At 38.9% G+C, this 26,862-nt stretch overlaps 1 protein-coding gene across 11 annotated transcripts in view; it reads right to left on the bottom strand.

Moving 5' to 3' along the window:
* The window catches only part of ERC1 (ELKS/RAB6-interacting/CAST family member 1), a 567,884-nt gene that overhangs the window by 29,379 nt on the left and 511,643 nt on the right, over positions 1 to 26,862 (bottom strand). For 9 of the 11 annotated variants that reach the window (XM_087442948.1, XM_087442946.1, XM_014793927.2 and 6 more), the window contains one exon: positions 25,832 to 26,020. In XM_087442948.1, the coding sequence (XP_087299074.1) occupies positions 25,832 to 26,020 (189 nt within the window). Of the gene's footprint in view, positions 1 to 25,831; positions 26,021 to 26,862 lie in introns of those variants that run through there. The other 2 variants (XM_087442951.1, XM_087442953.1) reach the window with 1 other exon arrangement.

Here is a 26,862-nt window from a genome sequence, read left to right as displayed (position 1 = left end):
TTATATAATGTAGAGGAATACCACAATCCTATCTATAGAAAATTCCCAATTTCATTCATTCAATGAACAAGTATCTCCTTCACATTTTATACCTTTATGTCTATTACACAGCTTTTTAAGAAAGGTCCAGTTACTACCTTCTTTTTAAACAGCACTCTGGATTCCAGTCGCCAGCAGGCCCTGCATCTCCCCTAAGGGAGTATTCTGTAATTGGTGGATGTGAGTAACCCTACCTTTTAATAGGCAGGACCCCATGATTTATTTGGAATGCTGTTTCCAGAGTTTTTTTGGAAGTCAGTTGTTTGAAACTCTGAAACAATTACCTAAGTAGTAGTTAGGTTCCCCAGTAGTCCCCATGAGAATATTGACCCATAATGTTTATTATCAGCTGAAACGTGCTCCCCCACCCCCACCCTCCAATTCATATGTTGAAGCTCTAACTCCCATAACCTCAGAATGTGACTGTATTGAAGAGGTGATTTAAAGAGGTGCTTAAGTTAAAATGAGGCTGTTAGGGCTGTTAGGGTGGGTCCTATTCCAATTTGACTGGTGTCCTTCTAAGAAGAGGAAATTTGGACGCACACACAGACACCAGGGATGCACATGAGCAGAGGACAGACCACCTGGGACACAGCAAGAAGGTGGCCATCTGCAAGCCAAGCAGAGAGGCCTCAGAAGAAACCAATCCTGCCAACACCTCCATCGTGGACTTCTGGCTTCCAGAACTGTGAAAAAATAAATTTCTGTTGTTTAAGCCATCCAGTCTGTGGTATTTTGTTATGGAAGCCCTAGCAAATTAATACAATGTTGTTGGTGTACAGTGTCATAGAACCTAATCACCATTCATAACATTTTACATATTGGAAGATGCCTTCTGAGTTCTAACTCCAGACATCAGAAATACATCTTCACTTGCCCCAGGGGCAAGTGAGTGTGGCCTGGTCCCATCTTTCCTACTTAGCACTGGAAAGGGATCGGGGTGAAAACTTTGCTTCTATGGCAGTGGCCCCAGCAGCAGCACATTCTTATAAGGGGTGCAGGAGATTCTCTTAGAGGCTCAGGTTAACAGCAACAATAGCCAGAACATCTCGCTAGTGGCTGCTGTGGAAGGCTGGGTCATTCAAGTAGAAGAGACGCTGGACTAGTGAATAATATAGAAAGGGAGGTTGTGGCAGTATTTCCCCCAACTCTCTGGCGGAAGTGTTACGGGGCACAGGGGAGTCAAGTAGGGAATGGCAGTACCGTCTGTTTGTATGTAAACTGGAGACTGCTTACATTTCAGGGTACTCCTTTGATTTTACACCTGGGAGAAGGTGTAATGGTCCCACCCCCTTTATTTTTTTAAGTTTACATAGGTTTCCCTTAGAGAATTATCCATATATCCTTAAGTGTGCTGGGGCAGAAAATGGTTGAGAGCCCTTGGCATACACCATAGTAGATACTGTCTATAAGAAATTTAAGTTACTTCTATTTCTAGACTGTCCCAATAAAACAGGTACCACCAAACTTTTTGTAAAGAATTAAAGAGTTTGGAAGAAAATTAAGGACAATTTATTTCAAATGCTCTGACTGAAATGGAAAACTGTCATTTCTGAAGTTTCTAAGTTCCACTGGCTTTAAGTTTGCAGTGCCTATGCTGGTCATATTTTTTTGGCATTCACAAGGATTAATTTTCTTCTTTGCTTAGCTGGGGGAGTATTATCTCTGGAAGACGACATTAGAGACGACAGACCCGTATTTAATGTACTGGATTGTAGTAATTGTCAAGACTCATTAAAATTCCAAGATGGTAAATAATTGCTCCTGCAGGAGCTCTAGGAAATCTGGAGTGCAAACCTTCTTCTCCCGTGGGAATACTTTAAACACAAAGGAAAAAATGCAATTAGGGCAGCTAGCAAACATTAGGATCTCTATAAATACAGAGCTTTGTAATTAAAAAAATATTCCATATTCATATTATAGAAGTCTAAAGAGTCTAGTGTGAGGCCAAGGTAATAAAAAGTAGACTGAAAAAAGGTTCTTGCATTCTTTGCTGCAAAGCCAAGGGTGCATGAGACCTGAATTCAGAGTAGGTGTTTTCTGTTCAGTTTTATTTAGTCCCTGTGAGTTGGGGGTGGGCACCAGTAATAAGGATCAAGAGCTGCCCTAGTCAAGAAGTGGAGGGTAAGACCCATAGACAAAACAGAAACAGCAGAATTCCTCTTCTCTGAGACAAGTTAAGGAAGGAAATGGTTGGAGGGATTTTTTTGTATCAAAAAAGTTTTGGCCTAGCTTGGTCTCTCAATATTCTTTCTCTCTCTCCACAAACAAGATTATTCTACATTTAGCACAAGGCCTATAGTTTGCCCCTATTTAAGTGCATCCTTTCACCTATACACCATAAGGCTGCTCTCACACTGGGAGGGAATTAAGCAAATAATGCTTAATATCTGTGTAATTTCAACTATGTAAAAGAGTTCCTGGGCTGGCCCAGTGGCATAGTGGTTAAGTTTGCGTGCTCTGCTTCGGCGGCCCGGGGTTCGCAGGTTCGAATCCCAGGCGCAGACCTATACACCGCTCACCAAGCCATGCTGAGACAGTGTCCTACATACAAAGTAGAGGAACATGGGCATGGACGTTAGCTCAGGGCCAATCTTCCTCACCAGAAAAAAAAAAACAAAACAAAGAGAGTTCCTTATCTCCTCTATATTCAAATCCTCACTGCCTCTTCCTTTCCCTAACTTAGTTTTAGGGGATTTTAGGCAGCAGATTTGTGTCTAGGGCCCAACTTAGCACCTTGTCAGCCCCTGTCCTCTCTTGTGGAGTCTGCCCAGCTCTTCCCTGTCCTCCTCCTTTTTTTTTGAACAAGCTTTTCATTGCCAGATTTTCAACGTCTTGCCATCCAACTGCAAGACACTCTGCTCTTTGCATAAAAAGGTTAATGGCAGCTGTTAGAGGAAGGAGAAAGTGCCAGACTGTGTGAGAGCAGAGAGCAGAGAAAAAGTGAGGCTACTCCACAGAGTTTTTCTCATAAACTTTTTAAAAGACACACACATGTACACACATACAACCCCACTCTCAAGCCCAGTCCTGATACAGAAACACATTTGTCTTCATGGTTCTGCAGTTCTTTTTGTTGGATTGTTGGTCTTGCCTCTCTCAGCCTCTCACACTCTGCTGGTCTAAGTCTTTTGGACAACAGTTCAACACGGAGCTGAGGAAACAAGTTCCAACATCACAAAAAGAAGAAAACCAGATCAGAAACATTCAGGCTGGGAACCAGAACAAAGTCTGTTGCTTCACAAAGAACCATTCCTCTTTTTTCTTTCTTTCTTACTTTCTCTCCCTGCTGCCTCTTATCCCTTGCCCCCCAACAGCTCACATGTCCATCTGGCTCACTTCTGCGGTACAGCAATTTGTGCAAATACATTTGAGAGAGAAGAATGAAATGTCATGTGGTGACTGACGACTGATGCATTCCCTGAGTGAGGGAGAGGACTTTTAGGTTCTATGCCCAATACTGCCCAAGCATTAACACCCCTGATTCACCACCTTGAAAAGAGAGAGGTACAAGTCAAAGAGTGACCGATCAAAAGCGAAAAAACAAATGGATGAAGGAATCCAAGGAGAGGACAAGGTCTGAGCCAAATTTTGGAACAATACTTCCCTGAAAATTAAAAATGGCACTGTGTGCTGGGAAAGGGAGCTGGAATCCAAAGTTCCATGACCCACTGAGCAGCCTGGCTGATACAAGTTCATTCCAGTGTGGTCGGCCCCTGATGGGAGGCTGGCATGCATGGTGGAAAAAAAGAATTTGTACTCTAGGGAGAAATTACACTTTTAGCTTTTTAACAGAATCTGCCTATCAGTCAAACTGCTTCAACAAGTTCAAAAGGACACTAGTAGTGGGGTCTGGGTTTTCTATTTTTGTTTTAAATTAAACTATCATTGACATACAGCAAAATGCACAGATCTTTAAGTGTACAATCTGATGAATTTTGATAAATACATACACCCACATGACCATCTCCCCAACTAAAATATAGAACATTTCCATCATTCCAGAAAGTTCCTTGTACTCTTTTTTCAGTCAATTCCTATAGGCAACCAGTGTTTTAATTTTTATCACCATAGATTAGCTTATCCTGTTCTTGAATGTCATATAAGTGGAATTGTACATTAATTACATATTCTTTTGTATCTGGCTTCTTTTGCTTAACATAGTGTTTTTGAGATTCATTCATAAAGTTGCTTGTATTAGCAGTTCATTCTTTTCTATTGCTGAGTAAGTACTCCATTATATGAAATATAATAATTTAAAAAAATCTATTCAGTTAATGAACGTTTGGGTTATTTCCAGTTTTGGGCTTTTACAAATAAAGCTGCTATGAACAGTCCTGTACACATCTTTTTGTGGACATGTGTTTTCATTTCTCTTGAGTAAATAAGAATGGAATTGCTGAGTTACAGGATGGGTACACATCTAATTTAAAAAGAAACTGCCCAATAGTTTTATAAAGTCTTGTATCATTCTCACCAGCAACGTATCAGAATTCCAGTTGCTCCACATCCTCACAACAATTTGGTATTGTCAGTCTTGTTAATTTTAGCCACTTTTGTGGTATTATAGTACTGTCTCATTGTGGCTTTCATTTGTGTGAGCATTTTTTCATGTACTTACTTTGTGCCTCTTCTTTTGTGAAATGTCTGTTCAAGTCTTCTGTCCATTTTAAAATTATGTTGTTTTGTCTTTTTATTACTGATTTTTAAAATATCTTCTGGATACAAATATTTTGTTCAATATATACAGTGTATTTTCTTCCAGTCTTTTGATGAACAGAAGTTTAAAGTTTTGATAACGTCCAATTTTTAATTTTTTTCTCTTACGTTTAGTGGTTTATTTCTCTGTGCCTGCTGAATTGGGGGTAGTTTTAGCAACATATGTGACATTTGGCTAATATCTGGAATTAAAACATATTTCTTTAAGAAGGCTTAAAAACAACCACCTATTGCTAATCTTTGGTTACAAAGGATGAATTTTAGAGCCAAAACCATTCGCTTTACCTAAAATTCCAGGGCTACTAAGGTTTTAAAAATGAAAGATGCACTTTCAAAAATATTCAACCATACAACATATAGGTCATATATGTTTACTGATAGGATGAGATGATCTGTACTAAATGGGCACAATACTGACAAGTATGATAGGGTTGGGGAAGGGGTGCTAAGTGTTTGGGACTCAATCTTAGTTTTTAAATCTTCTCTGAAAGGAAGTTCTAAAACATTCCTTTGAAATTTATTCCATGTTCACAATTCTATAGTCAGATTCTTCCTTATGTTTAACCGAAATATTTCTTTTTATACTTGAATATATTCTCTCATTCTGTCCTCAGTAGAAATAGAAAAAAGGAGAAACATGGGCCTCCTCACCATTTAGACAAAAGCCTTCATCCTATAACTGAGTTCTCTACCTTTGTAAGAGGTACCTCTTACCTCTATGTAAGCTGCCCTTTCTAAACAATTGTTTATTTTTTAATACTCCTATCTTCCTCTTTTCAAGTCTTTTACCTTTGTTTTTTTGTGTGTGTGGAGTACGAGCTAGGACGTCACATTCAAATATAGTCCTAAAATTTTGGGGGCTATTTTACATACTCTTTACAGACAACCAGGGTTGGAAAAAATCTTAGAAATAATCTGACTCAAATCACCTCCCAGTGCTGAATTCCTTCCATAACCTGACTGAGCAGCTTCTCCTCCATGAAGAAGAACTTACCTCATATATTGCTGTCCATTCTTTCTGTCGACAGATCTAGGAAGTTTTTCTTTTTGTTAAGCTAAAACCTGCCGTTTTATAATGTCTGCCCACTGGTTGTGGAATAACACTGAATCAGTCTATATACAAAAAGTTTATTTTTTCACCTGTAACTGATTGTACATCTTGCTGCTGCCTGTGGGTAGTACCTTGGGGTCATCTAGGCTAATACACTTAGTATTCTCAATACTCTTAGGCATCTCCACTCTCACGAGAGGATGAAAATATGAACGCCAGATTTACTGACTTAAATTTTTAAAAATTTATGTAACTATAAATAAAAACCATGTAACTATAACTCTGTATGTAATTGTTAAATTCAGGTTACAAATTGTTTGGCAGGAATACCCACTTGTGTTCTTCTCAGTACACATTATCAGGAAGCCCATAATGTTGATTTGTCTCACTACTGGTGATGTTAACTTTAGTCCCTTGGTTTAGATGGTGTCTGCCAGGTTTTTCCAATGTAATTTAACTAAAAGAATTTTGTGCTAATTAATTGACATAGATTTTTTGTGAAGAGATACTTTCGGACTAGCAAATATCCTGTTCTTCAACAAACTTTTACCCATTGGTTTTCACATTCACTGATGATTCTTGTCCAAATCAGTTATCACTATGATGGTTGCCAAATAGTGATTCTCTAATTCCATTATTCCTTCTACATTTATTTGCTGGCATTCTACTATAGGACACAGCTTTCCTTTCTCCCCAATTTGTTTATTCATTCATTTCCTTATACCATACAGATTTATAAATTTCTCAATGGGTTATAATCTTTTACTATCATTATTTATTTTGCAGCTCAAATTCTTCAATATTTTGCCATTGGGAGCCCCCATATCCTTTCGACATAGCCCCAGAACTCTTGGAAGACTTCCTTACTTTCTGGTATAACAAGATGTTCTGGATCTATGTTATACTTTGCTACACATAAGCCCTAGACTCAGCCTTATCTCCAAGGAGCCTTGATTCCTTTAGGTGGAAAAAGCCATCTAGAAACCAAGATTTGGGTGCTAGATGAGCTCTTGTTACTGGTGTATCACTGCTTCTATGTCCTCTCAGTAGATAAAGCTAGGAAATATATGTATGTATACATGTAGCTGAACACACACATATTTACACACAGAGATATCTAAATCTATTTATCTATCTATCTGTTAAAAACCATGGGTCCATATCAATATCTCCAACAACAATCCAACACCACAGAGTTTGCCTTTACCCTTTCTATATTTGTTACTCCCTTCTACAGTGACAAACCTGGCTCCCATTATCCTCAACATATTTCCTCATTTGCTCAATCTCTTTGTACACAACCAATCTCCCAACCATGTGCGCCATCATCTTGGTCCTGGACTACTAGTTCCACCATGACAGCTGAATCCTCAGCCCTGCCAAAAATGCTGGCCATGTGGGTTGAATCTTTGGCCCCAGCATGCCAAACATGCCAGCTGTGCTGGCAGAATCCTTGGTCCCACCAAATATATAGGCCCCAATTCTTGGATCCATCTCCAGGCCAAATATGCCAGCCATGGTGACTAAATTCTTAGTCTCTGTTCTGCTGGCCGTTTTGGCAAAATTAGCTAAAGCCTTAGCCCCAGCCCCACTGACCATGCCAGCTGATTCCTCAGTCACAATAAAGGGGAAGGGGCAGATTGGCTGACTTTTAAAGTATAAAAACAATTTAAAAGGAACACATAATATCTACATTCTCGTATTTGTCAGGGACTAAGTCCTTAAACCTACTACTGCTTAACATATAAAACATTTTGTTGAGACTACTAATATTTAGGGAGTATTGCCTAAATACTTTCCAAAGACTTGAAAATTTATTACTTATGTTAAATAATATATTAGATATCCAAGTACTCGGGCAGCAATATTTAGGGTTTCCCAAAGAATGGTTTTTATTGAAATAAACTCTGGTGTTATGATATTGTTGAGATATTTTAAAAAATGGGCATACGAAACTGATTTTTGTATATAATGGAAAGATGCTGAAGATTCTTTACAATTTGATCTTTTAGGAGGACTCATGGGGAAGAAGTTTTTTTCACGATCATTTCAATAGATGCAGAAAAAACATTTGACAAAACACAACATCCTTTCATGATAAAAACACTCTCAACACAATAAAGGCCACATATGACACAATCACAGCCAACATCATAATAACGAAAGTTTGAAAGCTTTTGCTCTAAGATCAGGAACAAGACAAGGGTGCCCACTCTCACCTCTCCTATTCAACACAGTACTGGAAGTCCTAGTCAAAGCAATCAGGAAAGAAAAAGAAATAAAAGGCATCCAAATAGGAAAGGAAGAAGTAAAATTGTCTTTGTTTGCACATGATATGACCTTATATATAGAAAATCCTAAAGAGTCCACCAAAAAACTGCTAGAACTAATCAACAAATTCAGTAAAGGTGCAGGACACAAAATCAACATACAGAAAACAGTTGTGTTTCTATACACTAACAACAAAACATCTGAAAAAGAAATGAAGAAAACAATCTCATTCACAATAGCATCAAAAACAATAAAATACTTAGGAATAAATTTAACCAAGGTGAAAGACCTGTATCCTAAAAACTACAAGACTTTGATGAAAGAAATTGAAGAAGACATAAACAAATGGAAAGATATAACATATTCACGGATTGGAAGAATTAATATTGTTAAAATGCCCCTATTACCCAAAGTGATCTATAGATTCAATGCAATTGCTATCAAAAGTCCAATAGCACTTTTCACTGAAATAGAAAAAACAATCCTGAAATTTGTATGGAGCGACAAAACCCTGAGTAGCAGAAGCAATCCTGAGAAAGAAGAACAAAGCCCAAATTATCATACTTTCTGATTTAAAACCATACTGCAAAGCTACAGTAATCAAAGCAGTATGGTACTGGTATAAAAATAGACACAAAGACCAATAGAACAGAATTGAGAGCCCAGAAATAAACCCCTGCACGTATGGTCAACTAATATTTGACAAGGGAGCCTAGAATACCCAATGGAAAATGATAGTCTCTTCAATAAATGGTTTTGGGAAAACTGGATAACAACCATGCAGAAAAATGAAAATGGATCCCAATCTTACACCACTCACTAAAATTAACTAGAAATGGATTAAAGACTTAAATATTAGACCTGAAATTGTAAAACTCCTAGAAGAAAACACAGGGGAAAAGCTCCTTGACATTGGTCTTGGCAGCAATGTTTTGGATATGACACCAAAAGCACAAGTAACAAAAGGAAAAATAATTAAGTGGAACTATATCAAACTAAAAAGCTTCTGCACAGCAAAAGAAACCATCAACAAAATGAAAAGGCAAACTATGGAATGGGAGAAAATATCTGCAAATCATATATCTGATAAGGGGTTAATATGCAAAATATATAAAGAACTCATACAACTCAATAGCAAAAAAACCCAAACAACCTGATTAACAAATGGGCAGAGGAATTGAATAGACAGCTTTTCAAAGAAGACATACAAATGGCCAACAGGTACATGAAAAGGTGCTTGGCATCACTAATCATCAGGGAAATGCAAATCAAAACCACATGGAGATATCACCTCACATCTGTTAGAGTGACTATCATCAAAAAGACAAGAAATAAATGTCGGCAAGGGTGTGGAGAAAAGGGAACCCTTGCTTGTGCATTGCTGGTGAGACTGTAAATTGGTATAGCCAGACGGAAAATAGTATGGAGGTTCCTCAAAAAATTCAAAATAGAACTACCATATGATCTAGCAATCCTACTTCTGGGTATGTATCCAAGGAACTAAAATCAGGATCTCATGAAGATATCTGCACTCCTATATTCATTGCAGCATTACTCACAACAGCCAAGATATGGAAACAACCTAAGTGTCCGTCAACAAATGAACGAATAAAGAAGCCATGGTATATACACACAGTGGAATATAATTCAACCATGAGAAAGAATGAAATCTTGTGGTTTGTGATAACTTGGATGATCCCTGAGGGCATTACGTTAAGTGAAATAAGTCAGATAGAGAAAGACAAATACTGTATGATAACACTTATCTGTGGAATCCAAAAAAGTCAAACACAGAGAAATAGAGTGTAGAATTGGTGGTTACCAGGGGCTGGGGGTGGGGGAAATGGGCACACATTGGACAAAGGGCACAAACTTCCAGTTTTAAGATTAACAAGTTCTGGGGATCTAACATACAGCATGATGATTATAGATAATAATACTGTATTATACACTTGAATATTGCTAAGAGAGTAGATCTTAAATGTTTCATCATAAAAAAGAAATGGTAATTATGTGACAGGACAGAGGGGTTAGCTAATGCTATGGTGGTAATTATTTTGCAATATATAAATGTATCAAATCAACACATTATACATCTTAAACTTAAACAATGTTATACGTCAATTTTATCTCAATAAAGCTGGGGAAAAAACAAAGAAATTTCTTTCAGATCTCAGGACCAGAAACAGTCATACTTTTGTTTAACTACTGGTTTGTTTTAGTCTTGTAGGATACTACAAATTGCATAACTAGTTAAATTTCTCTCTTGACAGTGCCTGAGAGCTCACTCCTAGATTCACCTTATTTTTCTCTAACCTCATTTTCCCTTGATTATTAGAATCATGGATACGGGAATGCAGAAGGGAGGAAAGTTCTTTAGGATATTCTGATATCCTCTACCCTTTCTGAGAAACACTGCTTCAGAATCACTCACTTGGGACTACTGTAAGATTTAGAATTGAGTTTCTGATTACTCATTCCATCCTTTTGAAACATGTTCCCCTTTAACCTTAAAGCTGAACAAGTATACTATTATGACTATAATTTCTAATTTTATATAAGAAGTATAAATATATAATGTGAACTAGAAAAAAAGTTATCTCAGATAAAATAACGGCCTTCATGCATACAAGATATTTAAAAACAGGCTTTTCTGGCCATAAAGTATCTGAAATGTGACTTAGTTCAAATTTATTTAGTTGTTGGAACTTGACAAGATTGCAGCTAGAGGCAAAGTGGCCTTAAATTCATTATTTGAACAAAGTATGCTTGGTAAAGTCTAGAGAAAGAAAACCAAAGGAATAGGATCTAGATACTGAAGTCTTCAAAATATAACTTGCATGTATCTATTCACCTGCCAATCAAAATATTTAAAGTGTATAAAATTAACTATAGGTAGCCAAAACCAAACTTATTTAATCTATGGTGACTACGTGACTCTGGCCAGAGTATGTAAAATCACAATACATAAAATTTCTTCAAACTAGGATACTTTGACTCAAGAACAATATTATGCTCCAAGTTGGTTACCACATTCACTTTATAAACTATATGAGCCATTGTACTGGTGAGAAGTTGAAAAGTTGAAGTTTACTATAGCAGGGAAATCATGTTACACAACACAGCAGTGCATGAATAAGAGAGCCATATAAGACATAAATGTTTCCTCACCTCATTGTAAAGCTGAAAACAACCTCTTGCAGCTATGAGAAAGATTACACATATGAGTGTGGTCTGTCCAATATCTGCATCTGCAAATATCTGGAGTGTCCCACCTTGTTGCATCTTTCTAAAACTAAGGAATTGATATGTAGCATATGTTCAACATAACCTTTTAAAAACATACACAACATTTATGTTAAACTCATCATTATTCCTCCCAAACACACCAAGACCCAAATCCTTGAGCTCTATGAAAATAACTAAGTTTGAAAATTTAAAACCTCAATCTGTTTGCATTTATAATGACGGGAAAAGCCATTTGTCTGAAAAGTTTTAGTTGAAAATTTCCCACAATTTTCATGTAGTTCTATAATACTTGACCTAAGAACCAATAATTCAACTCCTTGTAAATGTTAGTTCTCTGTTAGCTAGTATCAATGCCAGATTCATGGAGAGAGTAACAAGGTCTCCTCCCAAGAGTTAGCAAGAGGGCTTGGCAAAGAAATGAAGGCACCTTATGGAAGGAGGAGAAGGTAGAAGTGCAGTGTAAGAAATGTGGACCTAGAATTTCAATAATGAGCTATAATTCTGGGAGATAACAAACAGTGGTCAAATACAGGACTGTCCTAAAATAAACAGAGAAGATGCTTAAATCTAAAACTGAACTTATAAACTTTTTCTTAGTGCTAGTCACCTTGTACCATAATAGCATTCTACTTTGACACCACTTCAACCTATTTTTTCAAAGAAAGTGTTTTTAGGGACTGGCCCGGTGGTGTAGTGGTTAAGTGTGTGTGCTCTGCTGTGGCAGCCCGGGGTTTGGGTCCCAGGCACGCACCAACACACCACTTGTCAAGCTATGGTGGCGTCCCATATAAAGTGGAGGAAGATGGGCACAGATGTTAGCCCAGGCCAGTCTTCCTCAGCAAAAAGAGGAGGATTGGCGACAGATGTTAGCTCAGGTCTAACCTTCCTCATAAAAAGAAAAGAACAAAGAACAAAGAAAGCGTTTTTAGGGCTCTAGAACCATACATAAAATGGTATAAGTGTTACACTTATCTGAAAAATTTCAACAATGGCTCTTCTTCCAATACCAAGTGACTAGAGGGCCTGGGTTCAGTAAACAATAATGAATAGAAAGATAGCCAGAGTAGTATCACAGCATTTATTTCAAATTTAAATCAACATTAAACAATATTGCATACTGTTTATGGAAACAAATATGTGTATTAAAAAGATAAAAATATGGACTGTGAAAATGCACACCCATTAAGGAAAGTGGTTGCCAATGCAGATGGAAAGAGACAAATGCAACTGAAAAGGGGTACGAAGAAGACTTGAAATATATTTAGCGTTAAAAAAAAAAACTCTGAAGCAGATATAACAAAGTAGTATTTGGTAATTCTGAGTACAAAGGTGATGTCATATTAATCTCTATACTTTTTCTGAATGCTTGAAATTTTCGTTAAAAATAATTTGGTACAGCCACATATAAAAAATAAAAGAGCCTAGGGACCAAAATTGGAACTAAATATATATTTCATAAAAAATGGCAACTGTTTATAAATCAATGTGACCTCAACAACAACAAAAAAGAATACCCACCCATGCACATAAAAAAATGGCAACTGTAGGTTTTCACAGAGGAAATCATCTGGAATCCTACGCAAAAAATTTCTGTGACTCCTAAAATATACATATTTAAGACTGCTCTCTTGGATCACAACGTGGATACAGAATGATAGGAAGCTTGAAATTAAGAAAGCCCAGATATGACTAGAGATGTAGGGTCAGAAATTTTTATGCTCAAGATTCTAGAAAAAGAAAATTTCAAAATTGATGTGGGGGTCATCAGGCTGATTCTTAGTAAAATATTAACTTAAAATAATGATGATAGTAATAGCAATAACAACTGTCATCTACACGCATTATAGTTCTCACAACAACACTATGTCCACCGAAAGATGAAGGAATAGGCAGAGATGTTAAGAAAACTAAGATCACGGAGTGATGTCAGCAACATGGTGGAGTTGAGCTTCCCCATTGAACTCTCCCCCTCTAAGACACAACAAAAAGAGCATTCATATCCCAATAGAAGCTATTCACACAACACAGGGGACGTCTGAGGCAGCCAGGCAGCTATACACTTGAGGACCAAGGTGCTGGAATCCCCAGAGTAAGTGGAAGGAGGTAAGAGGAGCTCCTTTCCTTCCCTAAGGACTGCGACACAGACTGAGATTAACGTGGCTCTCAGAGTGGGTGGAGGGGCGGCTTGCCACATGAAAACCGGCGCTCTCCAAGACCCTTCACAGCCCGTGGTGATGCCCCTATGGAGGCAGCAGAACTGTTGTGAGGGTACTTTCAACAAGCTAGCCCCTCAGGAGAGCAGAGAGTGATAGCGAGGTGAGAAACCTCTGAGATAGGGGAGGTGAAAGTAAGCACCCTCCCCGACCCGGCCCGCCCGACCGGCACTTCAGCACAGCGGTGCTTCAGCGCAGCCCCATCCCCAGAGGCAGCAACCCCCAGGTGCCTGGTATCCACCAGCAGGGGCAGCATGACTGTGCCCTGCTCCCACAGACAGCAGGCCCCAGGTGCTCGGGCCCAACCAGCAGCAGGGCAAGCCAGCGCCCCCGCACCAGAGGCAGTGGCAGCTCAGGCCCCATCACGCCACAGCCCCAGCTGCTCCGGCTGGACCAGGCCAAAGCCCCAGCTGCTCTGGCTCCACCGTGCCACAGCCCCAGCTCCTTCGGTTTGACCGCCCCCCGGCTCCAGCTGCTTCGGATGGGCCTGTGCTCAGGCTCCAGCTGACTTGGCGCCAGCAACTTTGGCCCACCACACTCCAGTTCCAGCTTCTTTGGCCGAGCGGCGCTCCAGCTCCAGTTTCTTTGGCCCAGTTGCCCTCCAGCTCTTCCTTCTTTGGCCAAGCACACTCCAGTTCCAGCTTCTCCGGCCCAGCGGCGCTCCAGCTCCTCCTTCTTCAGCCCAATGCACTCCAGTTCCAGCTTCTTCAGCCCAGGGGCACTCCAGCTCCTGCTTTTTCAGCCCAGCAGCACTTGAGCTGCAGTTGCTTCAACCCACCTGCACCCGAGCCCCAGCTGCTTTGGCCTAGCTGTGCTCCAGGCCCAGCTGTTCCCATGCTCCAGCTCCAGCTGTTCCTATGCTTAACCCGAGCAGCCTCCAGCCAGATCAGCCAGGGACTGAAAAGAGTGCCTGTGGATTGAAGTGGGCCAGAATACATAGCCCTTGACCCCTACCCAGCAGCAGCAAGAGGAAACTGTGACCATATATTTTCACTATGAGGAAAAGTAAGCCAACACTGACAGGCACTATGCAAAAATATATTAAATCTCAAGACCGAAAGGAAAATGACAAGCACCCAGAAGTCAACCCGGAAAGCACAGAAATGTATAACCTTAATGACAGAGAATTCAAAATAGCCATCAAAAAAAAGCTTAATGAAATACAAGAAAACACAGACAGACGATTCAATGAAATCAGGAGTTTCTTCACAAAAGAGATTGAAACTATTAAAAGAAAAACCAATCAGAAATCTTAGAGATGAACAACACAATAGAGGAGATAAAGACAAATCTGGAAGCCTTAAGCATCAGGGCTGACAATATGGAGGAAAGAATTAGCAATGTTGAGGACAGCAATCCAGAAATGCTCCAGATGGAGGAGGAAAGAGACCTAAGACTAAAAAGAAATGAAGAAACTCTCCGAGAAATATCCGACTCAATTAGGAAATCCAACATAAGGATTATAGGTATTCGAGAGGGAGAAGAGAGGGAAAAAGGAGCAGAAAACTTGTTCAAAGAAATACTATCTGAGAACTTCCCAAACCTGGGGAAGGAGCTGGAAATACCAGTGAATGAAATCAATAGCTCTCCTAAATATATCAACACGAAAAGACCCTCTCCAAGGCGTATAGTAGTAAAGCTGGTAAAAGTCAATGACAAAGAAAAAATATTAAGGGCAGCTAGACAAAAAAATAATAATAATAATAACATACAAAGGATTTCCTATCAGGCTCTCAGCTGATTTCTCGACAGAAACATGACAGGCTAGGAGAGAGTGGAACGATATATTCAAAATTCTGAAGGACAAAAACTTTCAGCCAAGAATACTCTAGCCAGAGAAAATATCCTTCAGGTATGAAGGAGAAATAATAACTAACCCAGATAAACAAAAGCTAAGGGAGTTCATTGCCACAAGACCCCCACTACAAGAAGTGCTCAAGAAGGCCCTCATCCTTGAGGAAAAAAAGAGAAAGAGGATTCAAAGTTTTGAACGAGAAGGAAAATACGTCGACAAAACCAGAAAAATTGCAGTCCTCTATCAAAATAGATTAGCAAACCCTTAATTATAAAACCAAAGATCAAGGGAAGGTAAGCACCAAGCATAAATAGAACCTCATCATGTTAAACACAAACTCACAACACAAGAAGGAATAAGATGTGACAACAATAATGTAGAAGGAGAAGAGGAAAGGGATCGAATCGACTTAGTCTAAGGAGTAAGAGGCCATCAAAAAATGGACTATCACATCCACGAGATTTTTTATACAAACCTCATGGTAACCACTAACCAAATAATCAGAACAGAATCACACATGATAAAGAAAGAGAAAACTAAGAGAACCCCCATACAGAACTACCAAACTAAATTGGTAGTCCAAAACACACGGGACGAGAAACAAAAGAAATGCAAAAGAACCAGAAGAAGAGTGACAAAATAACAACAACAAGCCCCCATATATCAATAATTACCCTAAATTTAAATGGACTGAACTCTCCAATCAAAAGACACAGGGATGGATTAAAAAATAAGACCCAACAATATGCTGCCTCCAGGAAACACATCTCACCTCTAAAGACAAACACAGGTTCAGAGGGAAAGGATGGAAGACAATACTCCAAGCTAATGGCAAACAAAAGAAAGCAGGTGTTGCCATACTTATATCTGACAAAGTTGACTTCAAGATAAAACAGGTAATGAGAGACAAAGAGGGGCAATATATAATGATAAAAGGGACACTCCACCAAGAAGACATATCACTTTTAAATATATATGCACCCAATACAGGAGCACCAAAGTACATAAAGCAACTATTAACAAACCTAAAAGGAGATATTAACAACAACATAATAGTAGTATGGGATCTTAACACCCCACTCTCATCAATGGATAGATCATCCAGACAGAAAATCAATAAGGAAATAAGGGACTTAAAGGAAAACCTGATGAGATGGACTTAGATATACACAGAGCACTCCATCCAAACACAGCAGATTACACATTCTTCTCAAGCATTCATGGAACATTCTCAAGAATAGACCATATGTCGAGAAACAAGGCATGCTTATATAAATTTAAGAAGATTGAAATCATAACAAGCATTTATTCTGACCACAATTCCATGAAGCTAGAAATCAACTACAAAAAAAAACTGGGAAAGTGACAAAGCTGTGGAGACTCAACAATGTGCTACAAAACAACCAATGGATTATTGATGAAATTAAAGGAGAAAGCAAATCATATCTGGAGACAAATGAAAATGAAAATACACTGTACCAACTCATATGCGATGCAGCAATAGCAGTCCTGAGAGGGAAACTCATAGCAACATGGGCCCACCTTAACAAACAAGAAAAGCCCAAATAAGCAACCTCAAACTATGCCTAACAGAATCAGAAAAAGAAGAACAAACAAAGCCCAAAGTCAGCAGAAGGAGGGAAATAACAAAAATCAGAGCAGAAATAAATGAAATTGAAATAAAAAAAACAGTAGAAAGGATCAACGAAACAAAGAGCTGGTACTTTGAGAAGATAAACAAAATTGACAAACCCTTATCCAGACTCACCAAGAAAAAAAGAAAGAAGGCTCAAATAAATAAAATTAGAAATGAAAAAGGAGAAATTACAACAGATACCACAGAAATACAAAAGATTATAAGAGAATACTAGGAAAAACTATATGCCAACAAATCAGACAATCTAGAAGAAACGGATAAATTCTTAGACTCATACAACCTCCCAAAACTGAATCAAGCAGAAATAGAGAAGCTGACTAGACCTATCACGAGTAAAGAGATTGAAACAGTAATCAAAAACTTCCCAAAAATTAAAAGTTCATGACCAGACGGCTTCTCTGGAGAATTTTACCAAACATTCAAGGAAGGGTTAATACCTATCCTGCTCAAACTATTCCAAAAAATATAAGAAGATGGAACACTTCCTAACACATTCTACGAGGCCAACATCACCCTGATACCAAAGCCAGACAAAGACAATACTAAGAAGGAAAACTACAGGCCAATATCCCTGATGAACATAGATGCAAAAATCCTCAACAAAATATTGGCAAACCGAATACAGCACTACATTAAAAAGATTATACACCATGATCAAGTGAGATTTATACCAGGGACACAGTGATGGTTCAACATCAGCAAATCAATCAATGTGATATACCACGTTAACAAAACGAGGAATAAAAACCATATGATCATCTCAATAAATGCAAAGAAGGCTTTTGACAAGATCTAACATCTATTTATGATAAAAACTCTCAACAAAATGGGTATAGAAGGAAAGTACCTCAACATAATAAAGGCCATATATGACAAACCCACAGCCAACATCATACTCAATGGAGAAAAACTGAAAGCCATCCCTCTGAAAACAGGAACAAGACAAGGGTGCCCAATCTCACCACTCTTATTCAACACAGTACTGGAGGTTCTGGCCAGAGCAATTAGGCAAGAAAAAGGAATAAAAGGAATCCAAATAGGCAACAAAGAAGTGAAACTCTCTCTGTTTGCAGATGACATGATCTTATATATAGAAAACCCTAAAGAATCCATGGAAAACTATTAGAAATAATCAACAACTATAGCCAAGTGGCAGGGTACAAAATCAACTTACAGAAATCAGTTGCATTTCTATATACCAACAGCGAACTAACAGAAAGAGAACTGAAGAAGACAATCCCAGTTACAATTGCAACAAAAAGAATAAAACATCTAGGAATAAATTTAACTGAGGAGGTGAAAGACCTATACAATGAAAACTATAAGACATTATTGAGATAAATCAATGATGACATAAAGAAATGGAAAAAGATTCCATGCACTTGGATTGGAAGAATAAACATAGTTAAAATGTCCATACTACCTAAAGCAATCTACAGATTCAATGCAATCCCAATCAGAATCCCAAGGACATTCTTCACAGAAATAGAACAAAGAATACTAACATTCATATGGGGCAACAGTAGACCCTGAATAGCTAAAGCAATCCTGAAAAAGAAGAACAAGGCTGGAGGCATCACAATCCCTGACTTCAAAACATACTACAAAGTGACAGTAATTAAAACAGCATGGTACTGGTACAAAAACAGACACACAGATCAACGGAACAGAATTGAAAGTCCAGAAATAAAACCTCATATCTATGGGCAGCTAATCTTTGACAAAGGAGCTAAGAACATACAGTGGAGAAAGGAAAGTCTCCTCAATAAATGGTGCTGGGAAAACTGGACAGCCACTTGCAAAAGAATGAAAGCAGACCATCTTCTTTCGCCATACACAAAAATTAACTCAAAACGGATCAAAGACCTGAAGGTGAGACCTGAAACTATAAAACTCCTGGAGGAAAATATAAGTAGTACACTACTTGTCATCAGCCATAAAGGGATCTTTTTGAATTCCATGTCTACTCAGACAAGGGAAACAAAAGAAAAAATAAACAAGTGGGACTTCATCAGATTAAAGAGCTTCTACAAGGCAAATGAAAACAGGATCAAAATGAATAGGAAACCCACCAGCTGGGAAAAAATATTTGCAAACCACATATCTGACAAGGGATTAATCTCTGTAATATATAAAGAACTCACACAACTGAATAACAAAAAAACAAACAACCCGATCAAAAAAAGGGCAGAGGAAATGAACAGATACTCCTCCAAAAAAGATATACAGATGGCCAATAGGCACATGAAAAGATGCTCAACATCACTAATCATCAGGGAAATGCAAATCAAAACCACACTAAGATATCATCTTACACCTGTCAGAATGGCTATAATCACCAAGACAAAAAACAACAAATGCTGGAGAGCTGTGGAGAAATGGGAACCCTAATCCACTGCTGGTGGAACTGCAAACTGGGGCAGCCTCTATGGAAAACAGTATGGAGATTCCTCAAAAAATTCAAAATAGAAACACCTTATGATCCAGCTATCCCACTACTGGGTATTTACCCAACGATCCTGAAATCAATAATGCAAAGAGGCTCATGCACCCCTATGTTCATCGCAGCATTATTCACTATAGCCAAGAAGTGGAAGCAACCCAAGTGGCCCTCGACTGATGAGTGGATAAAGAAGATGTGGTATATATATACCATGGAATACTCCTCAGCCATAAAAAAAAGACAAAATCGTCCCATTTGCAACAACATGGAGGGACCTGGAGGGTATTATGTTAAGCGAAATAAGCTGGAAAGAGAAAGACAAACAGTGCATGACTTCACTCATACGTGGAAGATAAACCAACACGTGGACAGATAGGACTGCTTGGTGGTTACCAGGGGCTCGGGGAGTGAGGGGTGGGCACAAGGGGTGGAGGGATGCACTTATATGGTGACTGACAAAAAATAATGTACTACAAAAATTTCACAATTAAAAAAAACAAAAACAAAACAACAAAAAAAGAAAACTAAGATCAAACAGATACGCAGTAGAGGTAAAAAAATGCAAATCTAAGTCTGTCCGACTCTAAAATGTGTGCCCTTAACTCCCATACTACACTGAAGCTGCCACCAGTAGCACATGACACTACTGTACATGTGTTTGCCTGTTATCCAAGCACTCATCTATCAAATTCAATCCAATCAAAACAAATAAATTGCACCCAAAGAAAATTCCAGAGTATAAAATTTGCAGGCAGACTTACAAAACTCAAAAATTAATAGTCACTGCTATGAAGAGATTCAAGGCAGAGCCTAGAAAGGAATTCATCACATTCTGCCATCTAGCTATTCTATAATTATCATTCAGATACCACAGGAAGTTTGATACGTTGAAAAAAAAAAAACCTTAACAGTTCTACGGGTCTAAATAATCTTCTAACTTTCAAAAATGGAATGTTTTATTGCATAAGTCAACCCCAGTTTGCTCAATTTTATAGCACCAGGAATAAAACAACATCAATCATCACATTTTCTAAATGGACAATTATGGAATTCTGACACAATGATAAGACTTTATTTCCTAATTCTATTAGCATTTACTGTGTGTTAGAAAGATTAGGAGCAGAGGAGGAAACCTGAGAGGGCCTTCCCTCTATGGTGCAGGTGTGTGAGGCCTGGCAGGGTTTGAGGGTAGAGCAGGAGTACTACCATAGGAGAAAGCTATCCATGCTCTAGGCCCTGTTTGAGCACAGCTGGTAATGGGCACCAGCCATGAGAGGATGGGCACACAAAACCCACCTGCAAAAATTATGTGCCAGGGAGAGGCAAGAAACCCTTCAGTGCCTAGAGCCTGACCCTGCCTTGACAAGAAAAGCTGTGTGCTGCTGAAGGCAGGGTAGGAAACCCTCATGGCCCCTGTTCCTAAGCAAAGATTGGCTGCCACTAGAGTAGTAGAAAATCTACCCTATCTTTTGCATTGACAAGGCAATCTGTCACTAGAGAAGAGAGAGGAAGTCCACTAGACCCCTAAATTCTGACCTGATTCAAAGCAGCAGTCGGCTGCTATTAGGGAAAAGGGCAGGAAATCTATCTGCAGTCTAGGCCCTGTACTGAAGAGCAGGGAGAGGTATCTGTTACTGGGGTGGGGCAGGGACACTGAGACCAAGGCTGCCTAAGACTGAAGCTGGAGCAGGAGAATGAAGAAATCTCCCCTGCTCCCACCATGAGTCTTGCACTGAGTAACAAGTAAGCGAAGCCTGACACTAGGAGAAGGGCAAGAGCATAAAGAAAGAAACCTCTGTGGTGCAGGCATGAAGGACCTACTGAAAGCTGAGAACAAAGTAGGAAAACTGAGAAAAATTGGCACTCTAGAACTTATATTAAATGTAGGATAGTGGCAATCTACCACTGGAAAATGTAAAGCCTGTCGTATAATGAAGATAACTATAGCAAAAATAAAACTCAAACCTGGCTCAATTACTGACTTATTTGACTCAGCCCCCAATGCTAACGGCCTGATGGAAGAAGAGGAATGCCTATTTCCAGATGCAAATATTATTTACCTCACATATAATATTTCATATATATATATGTTCTGTTCTTTCACATATAATATTTACCATTTAACAAAAAATTATGAGACACAGAAAAAAAGCAAGTGAACCTGAATAGAAAATTATCCAAACTGATAGTAGGAATCTCCAAACATAATGTGAAAAAAACAAAAAACAAAACAGAAATCCAGGAGATGTGGGACAAAATCATATGATCTAACAAGTATGTAATTGTACTTATAGAAGGAGGAGAGAGAAAGGGGCCAAAACATGTTTGAAGAGATACTGGCCAAGAATTGTCCAAAATTAATGAAAGACAACAAAACACAGATCCAAGAGACTCAGAGATCCCAAACAGGATTTTAGCACAAACAGGAAATATAAAGAAAAACACAAGGCACATTATTTTCAAATAGCTGAAAACAAAAGATAAAAAGAAAATCTTGAGGCGCTGGCCCGGCAGTGTAGTGGTTAAGTTCGTGTGCTCCACCTTAGTGGCCTGGGGTTTGCAGATTTGGATCCCAGGCACAGCCCTATGCACTGCTTATTAAGCCATGCTGTGGCAGGCCTCCCACATATAAGGCAGAGGAAGATGGGCACGGATGTTAGCCCAGGGCCAATCTTCCTCAGCAAAAAGAGGAGGATTGGCAACAGATGTTAGCTCAGGGCTAATCTTCCTCACCAAAAAAAAAAAAAAAAAGAAAATCTTGAAAGCAGTCGGAGAAAAAAGAAACATGACAGAGTGAAAAAAATATGACTATTGCAGACTCTTCAACAGAAACTATGGAAGCCAGAAGAAAATGGAACAATATTTTTAAAGTATTAAAAAACAAAACCAAAACAATCTGTCAACCTAGAACTCTATAGCACAATATCTTCTATACATATAGAAGAATATCTTTCAAAAAGAAGATATATTAATTTGCTAGGGCTGCCCTAACAAAATACCACCGACTGGGTTGGGTTCGCAACAGACATTTATTTTCTCATAGTTCTGGAAGTTAGAAGTCCAAGATCAAGGTGTTGGCAGGGTTGGTTTCTTCTGAGGCCTCTCTCCTTGGCTTATAGATGGTCACTTCTTCTTGTGTCTTCACATGGTTTTTTTCTCTGTGACCTCACAACCTACGCAGTCTCTCTGTATGTCCTAATCTCCTCTTCTTATAGGGAAACCAGTCAGAAGGGATTAGGGCCCACTTTTAAAATCAGCCTCATTTTAACTTAATTATCTCTTTAAAGGCCCTATCTCCAAATATAGTCATATTCTGGGAGTTTGGGCTTCAACAAAAGAATTTGGGGCAGGACACAATTCAGCCCATAACACCCTGCCCTCTGTACCCCCAAAGTTCTTGTCCATCTTACACACAAAACACATTCACCCCCATCCCAACAGCCCAAAAGTCTTAACCCATTCCAGCATCAACTCTAAATCCCAAATCTCATTTAAATATCATCTAAATCAAGTGTGGGTGAGACTCAAGGTTATCATTCATCTTGAGGCAAAATTCCTCTCTAGACGTGAACCTGTTAGAACTAGACAAGTTGTCTGCTTCCAAATACAATGGTGGGCCAGACATAGGCTAGACATTTCCATTCCAAAAGGGATAAACTGGAAAGAAGAGAAAGGGATCATGGGTCCTAAGCAAGTCCAACACGTAGCAGGGCAAATTCCATTAGATTTTAAGGCTTGAGAATAATCCTCTTTGGCTGGATGCTTTGTCCTCCAGGCCCACTGGGGTGGTAGCTCCATCTCTCTGGCCCTGGGTGGTAGCCTGGCCTATTGAAACTGAGGAAATAGCCCTGCCCTCCAGAACTAAGGAAGAAGAGAGAGCCTTGTCCCCTAGACCTGTGCCCTCTGGGCTGGTGGATATATGTTGTCTTCAAGAAACTCACATTAAATATAAATATATGGAAAAAGATTTACCATGAACTCACTAACCTAAAGAAAAGTGGAGTGGTTACGTTAATATCAGACAAAGCATACTTCAGAGTATGGAATATTACCAGCTATGAAGACAGACATTATGATAAAAGAGTCAATTCATCTAGAAGACATAACAATCCTTAATGTGTATGCACTCAATAACAGAGCTTCAGGATACATAAAGCAAAAACTGATAAGGCAAGAAAAACAAACAAATCTGTAAATTTAGTTGGTATGGTAGCTAGCCTCTAAGAAGGTAAAGGAAACAAAACAATTCAGGGAATCTTCAGGTATAATGTTATATTTCTATAGGCCAGGCAGTTCCAGATTATAGGGTCACTACTCAGTATGGAGTCTGACTGGTTCCTGACATCAATAGTCAGATTATCCAAAGCTATTGAATGGCACTGAAGAAACTGTCTTGGGTCGCCAAATAAATAATCAGCAAAGTATATACTAAGCATTTTCTACACGCATACTACTGTGCTAGAAATAAAAGACATGGTTCTGACAGTGAAGAACTTACAATCTAGTTGGAGAAATAAGAGTCACAAATATGAAAGACAATATAATAAACTATGCAGAACTCACTAGAATTCAGGCACTCATTTAAGTTACTGAGCAAGGACCAAGCACCTGACGTGGTGCTAATTTTAAGATGAAAGTGATATGGTTCACATCCTCAACAGACAGAAAGCCTAAAATGGGAAGACATATGAAAACAAGTAAGTATAAGTGTTATAGGTACTACGAAAGCCCTCAAGAGGGAGTGGCACATTCTGCCTGGAGTTTCAGGAAAGAATGCATACAAGAGGGGCCAGCCCAGTGGCGCAGCAGTTAAGTGCGTGCCCTCCACTTTGGCAGCCCGGGGTTCGCAGGTTTGGGTCCTGGGCGTGCACCGTCGCACCGCTTGTCAAGCCATGCTGTGGCGGTGTCCCATATAAAGTAGAGGAAGATGGGCACGGATGTTAGCCCAGGGCTAGTCTTCCTCAGCAAAAATAAGGAGGATTGGCAACAGATGTTAGCTCAGGGCTGATCTTCGTTGCAAAAAAAAAAAAGAATGCATATAAGAAATGATGTCTGAGCTGAGTTTAAAAACTCAGATTCCTATTTAGGTATTCCACAGAGAGACAAGGTAAGGAACGGCATATCAGGCAGAAAGATTAGTAGGAGCAAAAAGAAAGAAGTATGAAAACTGTAAGTAAAAATGTTAAAAAAATTAACTTACATTAAAAAATGCATTACATTAAAAAAATGTAAGTGGTTGGATATGTTTAAGGATAGGGTGAGAATAGATGTGCATTTAATAATTAGGCCAAATGAGAGAAGGCCTCGTATGATATGATAAGGAATATGGACTTTATCCTATCTGCCTTCGTCTTCCTCTCTCTCTTATTCATTCAACAAATATTTACTTAGTGGATACTATATACTAAGCACCGTTCGTGGTACAGAGGATACAGCATTGAAAAAGATAGACAAGGCTCTTGTCCTGTCCTCATGGGGGTGCTATTGTGGGGAGCATGGTGGCAGTGAAATGCACTGGAAATACCGAGTGGAATAACACAAATGTCAGTTGCAGAAGGCTCTACGTCCCTAAAACAAAAATATAAACAATATACACATAGAAAATAAACCAATATGCATATTTAGAAGTGATTAATGTCTTATGTTTCTAGGGCTTCAAAAACCAAAGTCCAACTTTGATCACAATACTTTCATAGGCAAATCATTTTGTGTTATTAGAGGTCATCTTTCTCAATAGTCTGCATTATTCCCTTAAACTTTCTTTCTTTCACTTTCCATGTCTGCTCTCTATTCCGATACTCATCCTGTTGTCTCTGTTTCCTTTATTCACGGTTTTTGTCTCCAGATTAGCCTTCTCATTTCTTTATTGAAATAAAAAAATCACAACATGAAAAAAAAAGAATCATTGGATTTTTACAGGCAACAGTAAACAGAAAATGTAGCATGGGGGAAAACCTAAACTAATTCATCTAGTGGTTCTTTTACTTAAAAACTTAGTTATGTTGTAACCCACAGTTCCCTAGAGACAACTGAAGATACATGCTACCAACTTGTCAAGAATCCCTTATCCAAATATCCTTAACTCAGACTTTCCTTCAGTGGCCGTAATTATTAGTGGCCATCACTTCTATGAAATAACTATGGCATGTTAACAGATTGTCCTTAACCCTTTCCCTTGTAAACCAGCCCTTTCTGATACTTGAGCAAGTTACACTGAGGGAAGAATAAAGTGGCACTTCTTCAAATGGTAATTTCTATTATCTGTTGAAGAACTAACCATTGCTAAGAATCTTGAATCTGAACACTGAATTCCCCAAGGTAGCTCCTGTTGCATCAACCTGAATTGTAGTTGCTTTTTAATAGGGTTTTGTCAAAGTTCAAGTGAGAGACTTACCTCTTCCTGGGTCATCTTCTGCAGCTCATTCTCCCAAGCTGCCTGGTCATCGTCCAAGTTATAGGAAGCTGGTGGAGTGAGTCCACGAAGGATCAGGGGGTCTCGGTCATGGCAGAGGGCTGTCAGGTGTCCAATATACAACTTTAATTTGCTTCTATTTTGGTCAAGTTCTAAGAGGGGCTGGATGATCTGAGGTGAAAAAAATGAGGAAAGTCAAGGTCAATTTGATACAAGGAGTTCAAATATCTTTATGCCTCCCAAGTCAAAGAAAATTGACCAAAGACTAAAGCTCTGCTAATCACTATTGAGATCTTCAGGCTTATAAAAAGAAACAGTTCACAAACTTGCACATTTACACTGTCACACCCCCCACCCCACCCATTCTGGGAGATGGGTAGGGAATGTTGGCTCCGTATATCAACCCGAGACTGAGAGTTCCGTACTTAGGGAGGGGATTAAGCACAGGACTAACTTGTTTCTACAGAGATGACATTCCTGATACAGAAAGACTCCAAGTTACCTCACAATTTCTCTTTCCATTTATTTAAGAGTAGAGTAGGTTACAAATAATTGCTAGTGAAATTTGCTCATCTGAAAGCCTGGACAACATACATTTCATGTGTTCCTCCACCTCCCAGAAGGAAAGAAAAATTCTGTCTCTGGAGAATGTGCATGTTTTTCTTGGCCAAGAGATGTGATGAGTGAACTCATTACTAAATCTGCCTCATCCTGGCTTAAGCTCCTTTCCTTCACTTCACAGAGGCTCTCCGATATTTTTTTCAAACAGTGATTAATAAATCCTTTGTAATACCAAACACCTGACTCACAGCCAAGGACTCTCTGCAGTTCTCTCAGTTGTAACGTTGGTTCTATGTTTTTCCTGTTCTCTACTGTTTTTCTACTCCCTTTACCCTGGATGAATAACTATCCCTTTGACTCTGTTTGGAAGCACATTAAATGACAGATGACTTCTGCCCCAGAATTTTGTTAGACAGCTCTCATGACAATTCTCTGGCCAGGTAACTTGGTAG

This window comes from Ceratotherium simum, chromosome 17 (genome assembly GCF_057802395.1).
Source record: "Ceratotherium simum simum isolate JZ-2026a chromosome 17, ASM5780239v1, whole genome shotgun sequence".
In the NCBI taxonomy this organism is placed as follows: domain Eukaryota; kingdom Metazoa; phylum Chordata; class Mammalia; order Perissodactyla; family Rhinocerotidae; genus Ceratotherium; species Ceratotherium simum.
The sequence above is the reverse complement of the archived record's forward strand: the minus strand, read 5'-3'. Positions and strand labels throughout refer to the sequence as shown.